The sequence below is a fragment of the Podarcis bocagei genome, assembly GCF_964188305.1.
Source record: "Podarcis bocagei genome assembly, chromosome: W".
Lineage (NCBI taxonomy): Eukaryota > Metazoa > Chordata > Lepidosauria > Squamata > Lacertidae > Podarcis > Podarcis bocagei.
Window position 1 is genome coordinate 93,067,398 of NC_138131.1, and position 16,509 is coordinate 93,083,906.

Here is a 16,509-nt window from a genome sequence, read left to right on the forward strand (position 1 = left end):
TCAGAAACCTCATCAGGAGGGCTTTAAACTGACTAATGTGGGGGAGGGAGACAGTGCTCCTGAAGGTAGGAGACTATCAATGAATGAAGATGATCATCCAAATGTCATAGACCAAATGGAGCAAACAGCACGTGGACCTAGTGGTGGGAGGAAAAAATCCTTAAATAAGAGACACGGGGGAATGATTAATGGACTTCAATGTCTGTACACTAATGCGCAAAGCATGGGAAATAAACAAGATGAGCTTGAGCTCTTGGTACAGCAAACTAAATATGACATAATAGGCATCACTGAAACCTGGTGGGATAAGTCCCACGATTGGAATGTAATAATGGGGGGATACAATCTATTTCAGAGAAACAGACCAGACAAGAAAGGAGGAGGAGTGGCGTTATATGTCAGGGATGTGTATACGTGTGAAGAGATCCAAGATTTAGATCCTCAAAGCCAAAGTGAGAGCATTTGGGTCAAAATTAAGGGAGAGAAGAATAACAGAGACCTGATTGTGGGAGTTTACTATAGATCCCCAAGCCAAACGGAGGACATAGATGATGCCTTCCTGGAACAGATGGCCAAGCATGCAAAAGGAAGGGAGATAGTAGTAATGGTGGACTTCAATTACCCGGATATTTGTTGGACGTCAAACTCAGCCAAGAGCATAAGGTCAAACAGATTCCTCACTGGCCTTGCAGACAACTTCATTGTCCAGAAAGTGGGAGAAGCAACAAGAGGAACAGCCATTTTAGATCTGGTCCTAACCAATGTTGATGACCTGGTTAGTGGGGTAGATGTGGATGGATCATTAGGCGCGAGTGATCATGCTCTTCTGAAGTTTACGATACAGCGGAAAGGAGCAGCCAAGCATACTAGGACTCAATTTCTTGACTTTAAGAAAGCCGACTTCATAAAACTTAGGGAAGTGCTGGGTGAGATCTCATGGACAGCAATACTAAAAGGAAAGGGAGTTCATGATGGCTGGGAGTTTGTTAAGAGGGAGATAGTAAAAGCACAAGGTCAGGCAATACCAATGAGACGGAAACATGGAAGGTGCCTAAAAGATACCAGGGTGGCTATCTAAAGAACTTTTAACTGAATTAAGATTAAAAAAGGATGTGTACAAAAAATGAAAAAGGGGGGAAACCACCAAAGAGGAATTCAAACAAATAGCCAGCACGTGTAGACACAAAGTCAGAAAAGCTAAAGCACAGAATGAACTCAGGCTTGCTAGAGAGGTTAAAAGCAACAAAAAAGGCTTTTATGGGTATGTTCGTAGCAAAAGGAAGAACAAAGAAACAGTGGGGTCACTCAGAGGAGAAGATGGTGAAATGCAAACAGGGGACACAGAAAGGGCTGAACTCCTCAATGCCTTCTTTGCCTCAGTCTTCTCCGATAAAGAAAACAATGCCCGACCTGAAGAATTTGGAGCAAATGATTCAGCAAAGGAAACACAGCCCAGAATAACTAAGGAGATAGTACAAGAATACTTGGCTAGTTTAGATGTATTCAAGTCTCCAGGGCCAGATGAACTGCATCCAAGAGTATTAAAAGAACTAGCAGGTGTGATCTCAGAACCACTGGCAGTCATCTTTGAGAATTCCTGGAGAACAGGCGAAGTCCCGGCAGAATGGAGGAGGGCTAATGTTGTCCCTATTTTCAAAAAGGGGAAAAGAGAGGACCCAAATAATTACCGCCCAGTCAGTCTGACATCAATACCAGGGAAGATTCTGGAGCAGATCATTAAGCAAACAGTCTGTGAGCACCTAGAAAGGAATGCTGTGATCACCAATAGTCAGCATGGATTTCTGAAAAATAAGTCATGTCAGACTAACCTGATCTCGTTTTTTGACAGAATTACAAGCCTGGTAGATGAAGGGAACGCAGTGGATGTAGCCTACCTTGATTTCAGCAAGGCATTCGACAAGGTGCCCCATGATATTCTTGTAAAGAAGCTGGTAAAATGCGGTCTTGACTATGCTACCACTCAGTGGATTTGTAACTGGCTGACTGACCGAACCCAAAGGGTGCTCATCAATGGTTCCTCTTCATCCTGGAGAAGAGTGACTAGTGGGGTGCCACAGGGTTCTGTCTTGGGCCCGGTCTTATTCAACATCTTTATCAACGACTTGGATGATGGACTCAAGGGCATCCTGATCAAATTTGCAGATGACACCAAACTGGGAGGGGTGGCTAACACCCCAGAGGAGAGGATCACATTTCAAAACGACCTTGACAGATTAGAGAACTGGGCAAAAACAAACAAGATGAATTTTAACAGGGAGAAATGTAAAGTATTGCACTTGGGAAAAAAAATGAGAGGCACAAATACAAGATGGGTGACACCTGGCTTGAGAGCAGTACATGTGAAAAGGATCTAGGAGTCTTGGTTGACCACAAACTTGACGTGAGCCAACAGTGTGACGCGGCAGCTAAAAAAGCCAATGCAATTCTGGGCTGCATCAATAGGAGTATAGCATCTAGATCAAGGGAAGTAATAGTGCCACTGTATTCTGCTCTGGTCAGACCACACCTGGAGTACTGTGTCCAGTTCTGGGCACCACAATTCAAGAAGGACACTGACAAACTGGAACGTGTCCAGAGGAGGGCAACCAAAATGGTCAAAGGCCTGGAAACGATGCCTTATGAGGAACGGCTAAGGGAGCTGGGCATGTTTAGCCTGGAGAAGAGGAGGTTAAGGGGTGATATGATAGCCATGTTCAAATATATAAAAGGATGTCACATAGAGGAGGGAGAAAGGTTGTTTTCTGCTGCTCCAGAGAAGCGGACACGGAGCAATGGATCCAAACTACAAGAAAGAAGATTCCACCTAAACATTAGGAAGAACTTCCTGACAGTAAGAGCTGTTCGACAGTGGAATTTGCTGCCAAGGAGTGTGGTGGAGTCTCCTACTTTGGAGGTCTTTAAGCAGAGGCTTGACAACCATATGTCAGGAGTGCTCTGATGGTGTTTCCTGCTTGGCAGGGGGTTGGACTCGATGGCCCTTGTGGTCTCTTCCAACTCTATGATTCTATGATTCTATGATTCTACACACCTGCGAAAGAAATCATGTTAGATTCAGATGCATTACAATTTATGCAATCATTTTGATTAAAAGTCAACAAATACAGCCCATCTTTCTCTCTGGCAGAAAGATACAGCTCTCCATCTTTGAAGATTTTGCAGCTTTCTCTATCATAGGACAAAGTCAGTCCTTTCTTTGTGATCTGCGAAACACTCAGCAGATTGAACTTTACATCAGGAACCAAATACACATTGTTTATAGTCAAGTTCAGACTTTCAAGATGCACAGTTCCAAACCCGGTCGCTTTCAGCTCCTGGCCATTGGCCTGTTTCACAGTGAAGCTTTGCTTCTTAAATGTTGAAAACAGATCTCTGTGCGATGTCATGTGCTGTGTGCATCCCGTGTCAAGAACAAAAGCGTTCTCCGTTGAAAATGCGGCTTTTGTTGACAGCAATGCTTTTGCAGGTTTCTTTCTTTTTTTAAAAAAAAAATTATTAGAGTTTCCAATTTTTACAAACAAAAAGAAAAAAGAACAAAAAAACCCAAAAACACATAAATTTCACAGCTTATTTTCTCATAACATCTTTCCCCGACCTCCTCATACCTCCCCTTCTTGTATATCCAATTCAGATTATTCATACAGCAAATCCTTATCTCAAAGCATTACAGCTTAAAAAGAAAAAGAAGAAAAAAACACCGTATTTTCTTAGATTATTATAACTTTGAATAAAAGAAAACCATTTTATCAAATTCCTTTTACCATTACAGCTGAAAACCGCTTAATTTCAATCCAACATCATTCAACATTCCTTAATTTTGCAATATTTTTGTAAATAGTCCTTAAATTTTTCCCAATCTTCCTCTGCCGACTCTTCTCCCTGGTCACGGATTCTGCCAGCCATTTCTGCCAGTCCCATACAGTCAATCAGCTTCATCTGCCATTCTCCCAAAGTGGGCAAATCTTGCGTCTTCTAATACTTTGCAATAAGTATTCTTGCTGCTGTCGTTGCATACATAAAAAAAGTTCTGTCCTTCTTTGGCACCAATTGGCCAGGAGAAAGGCCTCTGGTTTTTTCAGGAAGGTATACTTAAATACCTTTTTCAGTTCATTATATATCATCTCCCAGAAAGCCTTAATCTTTGGGCACGTCCACCAAAGGTGAAAGAATGTACCTTCCATTTCTTTACATTTCCAACATTTGTTATCGGGCAAATGATAGATAGATTTTTGCGAGCTTGACTGGGGTCATGTACCACCTGTAAATCATTTTCATAATATTTTCTCTTAAGACATTACATGCCGTAAATTTCATTCCGGTGGTCCACAACTGTTCCCAGTCAGCAAAATTAATATTATGTCCAACATCTTGTGCCCATTTAATCATGACAGATTTAACCGTTTCATCCTGAGTATTCCATTTCAACAGCAAGTTATACATTTTTGACAAAATCTTGGTTTTGGGTTCTAACAGTTCTGTTTCCAGTTTAGTATTTTCCACCTGGAAGCCAACTTTTTTATCCAAATTGTAGGCCTCCATTATCTGATAATAATGGAGCCAATCTCTCACTTTACTTTTTAATTTCTCGAAACTCTGTAATTTCAGTTTATCTCCTTCTTGTTCCGAAATTTCCCAATATTTCGGCCATTTGGCCTCCATATTGAGCTTTTTCTGGGCCTTTGCTTCCATCGGTGACAACCACCTTGGGGTTTTATTTTCAAGTAAATCTTTATATCTTATCCAGACATTAAACAATGCTCTTCTGACAATATGATTTTTAAATGCTTTATGTGCTTTAACCTTGTCATACCACAAGTATGCATGCCACCCAAAAACGTTATTAAAACCTTCTAAATCCAAAATGTCTGTGTTCTCAAGAAGCAGCCATTCTTTCAGCCAGCAAAATGCCGCTGATTCATAGTAGAGTTTAAAGTCTGGCAGGGCAAATCCACCTCTATCCTTTGCATCAGTTAATATTTTAAATTTTATTCTGGGCTTCTTGCCCTGCCAGACAAATCTAGAAATGTCTCTCTGCCACTTCTTGAAACAGTCCATTTTGTCCAAAATTTGCAATGATTGAAACAAAAATAACATTCTTGGCAATACATTCATCTTTATAACAGCAATTCGACCTAACAAGGAAAGCTTCAAGTTTGACCAAATTTCTAAATCTTTTTTAACTTCCGTCCAGCATTTTTCATAGTTATCTTTAAACAAATTTCCATTTTTAGCTGTCATATTAATCCCCAAGTATTTCACTTTCTTAACCACAGTCAAACCTGTTTCATTCTGGAACTTCTCTCTTTCCAATGATGTTAAGTTTTTCTCCAAAACCTTAGTTTTTAATTTGTTCAATTTAAATCCTGCCACCTGACCAAACTCTTGAATTAATTCTAATACTCTTTTGGTACTAGACTCTGGCTCCTGTAACGTCAAAACTAGGTTACCTGCAAATGCTCTCAATTTATATTGTTTAGCTCCGACCTGTATACCTTTAACCTGCCGGTCTCTTCTGATCATATTGAGCAGAACCTCCAGGACCGATATAAAAAGCAATGGGGAAATTGGGCACCCCTGTCATGTTCCTTTTTCTATCTTAAATTGTTCCGTAACCACATTATTTACAATTAATTTAGCCTTTTGTTCAGAATATATTGCACCTATACCATTTTCAAAACCTTGGCCTACCCCCATACCCTGCAAGTTCTTTTTCATAAAACTCCAAGATATATTATCAAAGGCTTTCTCTGCATCCACGAATATCAAAACTGCTTTAGTGTTTATATTCACTTCTAACTTTTCCAAAATGTCAATTACGTTCCTCAGATTATCAGATAAATGTCTTCCCGGCAGAAAACCCGCTTGGTCATTATGAATCTCTTCAATCAGTACTTTTTTCAGCCTCTTAGCCAAAATATCAGCAAAAATTTTGTAATCCACATTTAATAAGGATATGGGACGGTAGTTCTTAAGTTGAGTCTTTTCAGTCTCTGTTTTCGGTATAAGTGGTTCCTCTTCATCCTGGAGAAGAGTGACTAGTGGGGTGCCACAGGGTTCTGTCTTGGGCCCGGTCTTATTCAACATCTTTATCAACGACTTGGATGATGGACTCAAGGGCATCCTGATCAAATTTGCAGATGACACCAAACTGGGAGGGGTGGCTAACACCCCAGAGGACAGGATCACACTTCAAAACGACCTTGACAGATTAGAGAACTGGGCCAAAACAAACAAGATGAACTTTAACAGGGAGAAATGTAAAGTATTGCACTTGGGCAAAAAAAAAATGAGAGGCACAAATACAAGATGGGGGACACCTGGCTTGAGAGCAGTACATGTGAAAAGGATCTAGGAGTCTTGGTTGACCACAAACTTGACATGAGCCAACAGTGTGACGCGACAGCTAAAAAAGCCAATGCAATTCTGGGCTGCATCAATAGGAGTATAGCATCTAGATCAAGGGAAGTAATAGCGCCACTGTATTCTGCTCTGGTCAGACCTCACCTGGAGTACTGTGTCCAGTTCTGGGCACCACAGTTCAAGAAGGACACTGACAAACTGGAACGTGTCCAGAGGAGGGCAACCAAAATGGTCAAAGGCCTGGAAACGATGCCTTATGAGGAACGGCTAAGGGAGCTGGGCATGTTTAGCCTGGAGAAGAGGAGGTTAAGGGGTGATATGATAGCCATGTTCAAATATATAAAAGGATGTCACATAGAGGAGGGAGAAAGGTTGTTTTCTGCTGCTCCAGAGAAGCGGACACGGAGCAATGGATCCAAACTACAAGAAAGAAAATTCCACCTAAACATTAGGAAGAACTTCCTGACAGTAAGAGCTGTTCGACAGTGGAATTTGCTGCCAAGGAGTGTGGTGGAGTCTCCTTCTTTGGAGGTCTTTAAGCAGAGGCTTGACAACCATATGTCAGGAGTGCTCTGATGGTGTTTCCTGCTTGGCAGGGGGTTGGACTCAATGGCCCTTGTGGTCTCTTTCAACTCTATGATTCTATGATTCTATGAAATTTTGGTAGCAATTTCTCCTTTGCATATATCACCAAGCCTCTCTTTTTAACTTTGTCATACGAAATAAATTCTTGTCCCAATCTCTTATTAATAAGCATTTTCCTGTGTAGCCTCATTACATGTGTTTCTTTTAAACAAATCAAGTCCAATTGTTCTTTCCTTAATACATGAAAAACAGATTTCCTCTTCCGAGGGGAATTCAGTCCATTACAATTCCAGGTTAAAAGTTGCAGAGCCATGGTAAGTTACTTAGCTTTCCCTCCAACTGCACCGAGTTGTTGTTGTTCTTCTGTCGGTGGTGTGTCTTTCCCTGGGCCCGGGAATCCAAATGACAAGTTTGCTATGTCTAGAATTCCTTTTCCTGATGCAGTCAGCTCCTCCCCTGATTCCACTTCCTTCTGTAAGTCCTCCTCGTGATCTTTCAGAAACTTGTCTTTATCATTCACTGTCCTTATTCTTATTTTCCTTCCTTTGTATTTAAAAGATAAACCTTGGGGAAATTCCCACCTGAAGAGTATTTTATTTCTTCTAAGTAGGCCGACAAGATCTTTATAATAAGCCCTTATATCCAAAATGTGTTTAGGTATATCCTTGAAGGACTCAACAAATGAGCCTTCAATTTCCAAGGTTCTTTGGTAGTGCAGATTCAAGATTTTATCTCTTTCTTCTTTTGTTCTTAAGGTGATCAAACAATCTCTTGCTCTTGCTCACTATCTTGAATTCATCTTTCCCCAGGTCTTGTTGCCAAAAGTCTGTGAATTCCTTTGTAAGGAAGTCTATCAAGTTGTCTTTCTCACTTTCAGGTACTGCTCTAATTCTTAGGTTTCTCTCCTTTCTTTGTAATTCAATCATAGACAGTGTCAGATCATGATCCTCTAATTTCTTATATACCGGTGGTATCTTCTCTTGAACAGCAGTTGCAATATCCTTAGCTTCCTCTGCAATCTGTCGAGTCGAGGCTGATTCCTCTAATAGTTTTTCAATGGACTGTGTATTGGAGTTCACCTTGTTCCCCAGTTCATTAATACTTGGAGTGTTCAAATCTATTTTTGCTGAGGCCCCAGCTACTTGTTTATTTGTCTCTGCAACCTGTTTGGCTAATTTTTCCAAAGATGCATCAATTTTGCCAAGTGCCTGAGCCAATAGCTCTTCAGATGACATAGCTTTTGATTTTACTTGCGAAGCAGCAGCTCCTACTGTGCCTGCCGCTCCAGATGTTGAGGCCCTTCTCTGAAAAGTAATATCAGTCTTGTATTGTCTGCCGGATCTGGTAGTTTTATCCTGTATGCCACTCACCAGCTCTATCTTCCCTTTCCCATCTGCCATAACAAGCCCAAGGTCAGTCACACGCTTGGTGAGTTTGTTTTGCAAAGTAATTTTCCAGAGCTTGGTAACTTGATGACAAAATAGTTGTTACAACGTAGTCTCCTCTAGGGGGACACCCTTCCAACTTCACTATGCAACTGTTAAAAACAAGTATAGTTCTTAAAAGTTCCAATATCCCTCAAAAGCCAGAGTTTCAATGCTTTTAGAAAAGTTTCAGTGTCTCTAAAAAGTTACTTTATAGTCAAAGGCAGATCTATAAACACTGTATCTTTCTCAAAGTGTCAATATTCTTTACCCTTAACATGCAGACAATTCTTCCCACTGGTCGACCTTCCCTGTCATAGGCAGTCCGTTCCCAGATTTCCGAGACAGCAGAAATATATTTACACCCTCTTTTCTTGCAGGTAAAATAATGCTCGGTTCTCCCCCCTCCACTCCTGCAAACCGGAGGGGAGTCGTCTTTTTTGGTGCTGGATTTGACCTTTAAAAGTCGTCTTTCAGGGTTACAGCTTTACAGTCTCTTTACTTTAATCTATTTACAAGTCGGAAGAGGCAGACTTCCTGTTTGTGCCTTTCCCGTTTCGGTGCCAAATTAACTAAATTTTTCTTCCAATTACTTGCTTACTCCTACTCACGGGTAGTTGCTTTAGCTTCCAATTGTCCAGAAAGAAATCAGCGCTCTCCCTTTCCGTTCCGGAGCCTTTAAAAAGGGGGGCGCAAACGGAGCCCGCCGAGTCTCCAAGTTCTCAGGCTTCCCCGCCTGAGATTTCTTCGGGTCCCGCTTCGCCGCAGCAGTCAGACCCTGTCCCCGTGGAGCCGATTCCCTCCGGAGCTCAGAGGGAATCCGCCATTTGTCGCTGGTGCTGACCGGAAGTCTTTTGCAGGTTTCACCTGGGACTTGGTACGACTTTTGCCTGACGCTTCAGGCTTTGCAGAGCTCCCCTTAGCTCCTTTGTGTTGACATGGCTTCTTACAATTCCGCTGAAGATGCCTAGTCTGTCCACAATTGAAACAATGGACAACGTTCAAAGCAACAGCCTGTTCTTCACTAGCAATAGCAGTGGGGGTGTCAGAACTCCGAGCTTCTCTCCCCCTGTCTTTGACATCTATTGCAGCAAGGCGATCTTTCTCATTGAGAATCACGGCGCAGATTCTCTCCGTCGTGAGTTCTGCGGCAAGTAGAGAACCAAGCTGACTTGCAACCGTTTTATAATAATAATAATAATAATAATAATAATAATAAATTTTATTTATATCCCGCCCTTCCCCAGCCGAAGCCGGGCTCAGGGCGGCTAACAACAATCAAATAATCAAACAGTAAAATAGTTACACAATCTAAAAATATTTCATTATAAAAATTAATTAAATCAAATTGAAGGCAACCAATTAAGCAAAATTATGTGCAGGTTGCCAGAGGAGGGAGTCAGGCTGCGCCCTGACCAAAGGCCTGGTGGAACAACTCTGTCTTGCAGGCCCTGCGGAAAGATGTCAGGTCCCGCAGGGCCCTAGTCTCTTGTGACAGAGCATTCCACCAGATTGGGGCCACAGCCGAGAAGGCCCTGGCTCTAGTTGAGGCCAGCCTAACCTCTCTGAGGCCTGGGACCTTGAGGATGTTATTATTGGCAGACTTTAGGTTTCTCTGTGGGGCATACCAGGAGAGGCGGTCCCGTAGGTACGAGGGTCCTAGGCCGTATAGGGCTTTAAAGGTTAAAACCAGCACTCTATAAACACTGTATCTTTCTCCTGTACTCCACCGGGAGCCAGTGCAGCTGGTATAGTACCGGGTGAATGTGATCTCGCAGCGAAGACCCCATAAGGAGTCTCGCCACGGCATTCTGCACCCGCTGGAGTTTCTGGGTCAGTCTCAAGGGCAGCCCCACGTAGAGCGAGTTACAATAATCCAGTCTGGAGGTGACCGTCGCATGGATCACAGTGGCTAGGTCAGGGCGAGAGAGATAAGGGGCCAACTGCTTAGCTTGGCGGAGATGAAAAAATGCCGCCTTTGTTATAGCTGTAATCTGCACCTCCATGGAGAGGGAGGTGTCGAAGATTACACCCAAACTCTTAACGGACGATGCTGGCACTAATTGCACCCCCGCAAGAGATGGGAGTTGCCCCCTCAATCCCATATCGCCCCGTCCCAGCCAGAGGACCTCTGTCTTCGAAGGATTTCACTTCAACCGGCTCCCACGTAACCATCCAGCCACAGCTTCCAGACATCTGGTCAGTGTGTCTGGGGCCGAGTCAGGATGGCCATCCATCAACAGATAGAGTTGGGTGTCATGAGCATACTGATGGCAACCCAACCCAAAACTCCGGACAAGCTGGGCGAGGGGGCGCATAAAGATGTTAAAAAGCATCGGGGAGAGAATTGCACCCTGAGGCACTCCACACACCAAGGAGTGGCGCGATGACAATTCCCCCCCAAGTGCCACCCTCTGTCCCCGACCAGAGAGAAACGAGCGCAGCCATTGAAGGACTGTGCCCTGGATCCCCACGTCGGCAAGGCGGTGGTCCAGGAGTTCGTGATCGACCATGTCAAAGGCTGCTGACAGATCTAGAAGAATCAGCAGCCCCGACCCGCCTCGATCCAGCTGCCTGCGGAGATCATCTGTTAGGGCGACCAGAGCCGTCTTGGTCCCATGACCAGCGCAGAAGCCGGACTGGAATGGATCCAAAGCAGATGTTTCATCCAGAAACCTACCAAGCTGTTCAGCAACCGCTCTCTCAATCACCTTACCCAGGAATGGAAGATTCGAGACCGGGCGGTAATTGGATAGATTTGAGGGATCTAATGATGTTTTCTTTAAGAGCGGACGCACCACCGCCTCCTTCAGTTCCCCTGGGAATATCCCGGTGCCAAGGGACAAATTGATGATATCCCCCAGGGGGGCCCGCACCTCGTCTGGACACGCTCTAATCAGCCATGACGGGCACGGGTCAAGAGGACAGGTGGTGGGCTTTCCAGCTTGGAGGAATCTGTCCACATCGGCTGGAGATATCCGGTCAAAGTGGTCCAATACTGGACCCGAGGACAGTCGAGGGGCCTCCAGTTCCTTTATTGTATCCAAATTGGCAGGGAGGTCATGGCGGAGCAACAGGACCTTCTCCGCAAAAAAGCTCGCAAATGCCTCACAGCTGTGTGTCAGATTGTTATTTAAATTTGGCTGTCCTTCAAGGGATGTTAAAGACCGAATTATACTAAATAATTGCGCCGGGCGAGAGCTAGCGGATGCAATGCAAGCCGAGAAGTAAGACTTCTAAGCGGCCTTCACTGCCATCTCATAGGTTTTCATAAAAACCCTATAAGATGTTCTTGAGGCTCCGTCACGGGCACCCCGCCATACTCGCTCTAGCCGTCTGAGGTCCCGCTTCATTTTCCGAAGCTCCTCGGTAAACCAGGGAGCCCGGTTTCTGCGGGGTCGTAGAGGGCGCTTAGGTGCAATCTCATCGATGGCTGCCAGGAGCTGGGTATTCCAGCCCTCAACAAGCTCAGTCAATGAGTCGCCAGGGGGAGAAAGGTCCCGCAAGGCTTGAGGGAATCTATCAGGGTCCATCAGCCTCTGCGGGCGAGCCCAAATTGGCTCGCCACCTAAGCAGGGTGGGGGTGGAACATCAATCCTGGCTTTCAGAGCATAGTGATCAGACCATGGCACCTTCATCGAAGGAGACATGATCACATCTATACCGGCGCCAAAGATCAAATCCAGCGTGTGGCCTGCTTGATGTGTGGGGCCCGAAACAAACTGGGAGAGCCCTAGTGTCGCCATGGAAGACACCAGGTCCAGAGCCTGTGAGGAGGGAGTGGCATCAGCGTGGAAGTTGAAGTCTCCCAATACCAATAGGTTAGGGAACTCCAAGGCCCAGCCGGCCACCGCCTCCAACAGGCCTGACAGGGTGGCTGCTGGTACGCTAGGTGGCCGGTACACCAGCCAGACAGCCAAGCTCTCCTCGGAGCCCCACACTAGGCCAACACATTCAATGCCGGGGATCAATGGCGATGGTAGAGCCCTGAAAGAACAATCTTCCCGGATTAATACTGCCACCCCTCCCCCCCAGCCCACAGTCCGTGACTGGTGGAGGACGGAGAAACCCGGGGGCGCCATCTCTCGTAAGGTAACAGTTACCCCTTCGCGCACCCAGGTCTCCATCACACAAGCCAGGTCAACCCCCTGCGAGGTAAAGAAATCTCGCAGGGTAGCGGTTTTGTTGCCTATAGACCTGGCATTGCACAACACCAGTGAAGGAGGTGAGTAATCCTTGCTCACCCTACCCTCGTCCCTCGGGATGGGGCGCAGATTGGAAGGGGTACGACCATATCCGTATCTCAATCCCCTTCGCCTATAACATCTGCCCCCACCTCCATACCTCCCTCGCCCCTCCACGGTAGCAATCCCAAGCCTCATACTAACCTCCATTTACAAATTAGAAAACAAAACAACCAAAACAATTATGCCCAAACAAAACCAATCCCCACCCCACTCGATGTCCAACCCCAAAAACAAAACAAGACGGAACAAACAAAAATACATAGATAAAAACCACCATTCACGGTGGTACAACAAAGTAAACAATAAAAACACCTTTAAAACACCTTAAAATATATATAAACATCTTCAACATTTGCTGCAGCAGCACCAGTCTCCTTAAAGCTATTACGGGGGTGAGCCTGGGCCCCGCCCCCTAGGCCGGATGGAGTGAGCCTGAGGAGGGAGAGGCCTTCTCCGACACTCCGATGCAGCAGCAGCGATGTCCCAGGCCCCAATGAGGCCTCTTAAAGCTGTGGCGAAGGTGAGCCTGGGCCCCGCCCCCTAGGCCGGATGGAGTGAGCCTGAGGAGGGAGAGGCCTTCTCCGACACTCCGATGCAGCAGCAGCGATGTCCCAGGCCTCAATGAGGCCTCTTAACGCTGTGGCGAAGGTGAGCCTGGGCCCCGCCCCCTAGGCCGGATGGAGTGAGCCTGAGGAGGGAGAGGCCTTCTCCAGCACTCACGATGCAGCAGCATAAGTCCGATTAAGGCTGTTAATAATCATGAAGCAGAATATCTCTTCCTGTAGAGGGAAATTGCATTCCGCCATCTGCTGGCGTAAGAATTTCATCTCTGTCAGATGCGCTTGTACATCTCCATCTGGCACTAGCCTTAGATTGGTCAGCTTTTCAAAATGCAGCAACGCTGAAGAACCAGCATCTCTTTGATGTATTCTACGCAGCTGTCAGAGCCGCTTCCAGGTCCCAGCTCACAGAGGACCACGCTAGCCGGCAGTATTGTACAAACTTCTTTATTGAGCTACAGTTTCCATTTTCAAGCCGCAGCGCGCAGCTCTACGTCTTAGAAGCTAGACCGGCGAAGCTCCGTCTGAGTCTCCGCCTCCTGTACACCAACTTAATACTCTAGCCTTACTCCACCTCTTCCGTCTTTCCTTTCTCCTCTGGGTCCCTCTACCCCCCCGTGGTCTCTTCCTTCCTGGACTCTTCTGACGCTGACCCCCCCCGACTCTTCTCCCTCCTTGCGGCGGGCTTTAGGACCTGGCTCCCTATCCGGGCTGCTTACTGTGCCGCCTTCCTGTGCATTTGAACTTGGCGCGCGCGCGCAGCCTTCAACCTTCCTCTTGACCGTTTCCTCGCTCCCAGATGGAGGTGTGGCCAATCCTAACTCCTGCCCTCCCGCTTGCGGCGAGCCGCCAGATCCCGATACCTGGGACCCCTCCCCCCTACTGCGCTCTGGTGGGGAAGCTGGTCCCGATTTCCAACTTCTGCTCTCTGAGTCCCCTCTGGTCCCTTCTACCTGGGGTGTCCCCCTAGGCGCCCCCCTTGCTCTGACCACTGGCGCCCCTTTCTGTGAATCTTCCGACTCACTGGAAAGACTCGGAGATCTCGGGCCGCTGTCATCGCTCATATTACCTCCGGATTCCTCCCCCTCGCTCTCTGTTTCCTCCCTTTCCTGTGCCTCTGCTCCTGAACCCCTGACAGCAGCGTTTGCCAAATCTCACGCGCGCATTGCAAATTCTGAATATGCACGAGTTGATCATCTGAGATACAGAGAATTATGGCCGTCCTGGCTCTCACATTCTGTGAATTCCAACCTGGCGTTGGTGCAGCAGGGATGGGGTTTTCAATCACCCCAAAAATCCTCTGATTCTGAAGCAGGGCTTTCATCTTTACAGACCATGAGGAATAATTGTCATTAGTCAGTGGAGGTGGGTAAGGTAAGCCTCCTCCCTTCTTGGCATCCATTTTGAATCCAAGCCTCAGCTCTCACTCTCGAGCCTGTAAAATTCCAAGAGTCTATTGGCTGTTTACTGCCTCACTTGGCAGTTAAACACAGGCTGTTTTGAAAGTCCTTTCAAGAGCAGTGAGATATTAGACAAAACAAACGCTGTTTACCAGCCTCTCACAGTCCCAGCCCCTCTTCCGTTGTTGGCCGGTAACTTTCCACTTTACTGACGTTTCGTTGCTTAGCAACTGGACATTCCAGGCTTATCAAGACTCAGGTATGCGAAATATGTGGCTCTCTTTCAGTGCTGGTTTCATCCAAAAGCAGACACTCAGTGAACCGAAGAATGTCTCAATTCGCGTTCACTCTCACAGCCATAAAATTAGCATACCTTAGGGGTTCCGTTGCTCAGCAAAAACACCTCCTCCGGTGCTTCCATCCGCACGCTACCATATCTTCCTTATCTCCTTGCAGAGGATGAAGTACGCTCCATCAACCTCTCTTGTTGCTTTCATGGATCAAAACCATCCTCTGCTACCAGATGTTGGGAATCAAGCCTTTATTAGGAGAAACTGGCAACTCTCTAGGCACCCGGCTTGATCTCCTGATGACCTCCCTGTCTGCATTCCCCAGCAGGATACAGGCTAGGTCGTGATAGGCGATCCTTCTCAGCGTGAGAAGAACACCCCCCCCTCTTTCCTGCCCCCCCCGGCAGGGGAAAGAGATAGACAGAAACGTATTTACATGCCTTTATTTCTGTCTTTGCAGCATTACAGAAAAACACGACTGCTCTCTTCAAACTCCAACAGCCGAGAGACAAACTCCACCTGTACTTCCTGTACAGCTCATATTACGCTCTCAGCTAATTCCGGTGCTCTCTGCACTGTTAATTGACTGTCCCTCTGTTTCCCACGGAACAGTCCCAACATTCCCATTATGTTTTGCTTTCAAGCTACCAGCTCGCGGCCGCATTGCTTCTATATCGTAACAGATACATCATATCCTACAGGAGCACAGGAGGAGGCAGGAATGATGGATGTAAAATCTGACAGGTGAGAAACATTGAGGCTTAAAGAGAAGGAGCAATCTGCCATGCAGGGTTTGTTTGTTTTTTAAGTTGCTGTTTTACTTGCTAATGTTAGGAGTAAAAAAAAACCACTTATTGATCTATTAGTAGATCCCAAGCTTCCATTGATGTTTCTCAAACGAAAGGGAAAAGCATTCCCCATGTATTTGCTACAATACTCTGCTCCTCCTTGTAGATGACAAGCCTTGCATATTCTCTCTCTCTTTCTCTCTCTAAATTTGAGAATTCTATTTGTTCTTAAGCTGAATCATTTGTAAACTGTTGTGATTTTGAGGATGTTGGAGGAAGAGGCACTATCCTCCTTGCCTTGACTGAAAATCCCCCCCACTTTTAAAAATCATGGCATTGTCCTCCAATCTCCTCTTCTAGCAGCCTTTCCAACTAAGTTCATCACCTGTGGAGTTAAGAGTGCACTGCTATTAATCTCTTCCATGACATCTTCCCTTGCAATTCACTGTCATTTACTGTTAATTCCATAGGTACCCTCCAGACTACTTCCTAGATTATGACTCTAAAGCAACATGACCCTCTTGTTTTCCCTTATGCTGTTTTTGGTGGCTCTCCTTTCTGTCCGTTCATCAGCCACATGCTCAACATCTTATGGTCCCTTGGCATCAGGAAGATGAGACTTCCAGCGTGATTGACCAGAATGCTGCAACATGATTGCTGGCAGGAGTGAGACCTTGTCAGCATATAACACCTGTGCTCAAAGATCTGCACTGGCTGCTGATTTGCTACCAGGCCAGGTTCAAGGTGTTACTATTGGAAGAACCCTTTGCCTAGAGGACTGCCCTCTGTAAAGTAGGACACTTAGACACCCTGTTAGGGATTGATTAGCTGCTTGTG

General features: G+C 45.8%; 1 protein-coding gene across 1 annotated transcript in view; it reads right to left on the minus strand.

The window, feature by feature from the left end:
- Positions 1-1,635: 1,635 nt before the first annotated feature.
- Positions 1,636-16,509, minus strand: part of LOC308578172 (uncharacterized protein) — a gene marked incomplete at its 3' end in the record, with an annotated part of 130,874 nt that continues 116,000 nt past the window's right edge. The window contains exon 5 of the mRNA XM_081178429.1: positions 1,636-1,647. Coding sequence (XP_081034555.1) covers positions 1,636-1,647 — 12 coding nt within the window. The remainder of the gene's footprint in view (positions 1,648-16,509) is intronic.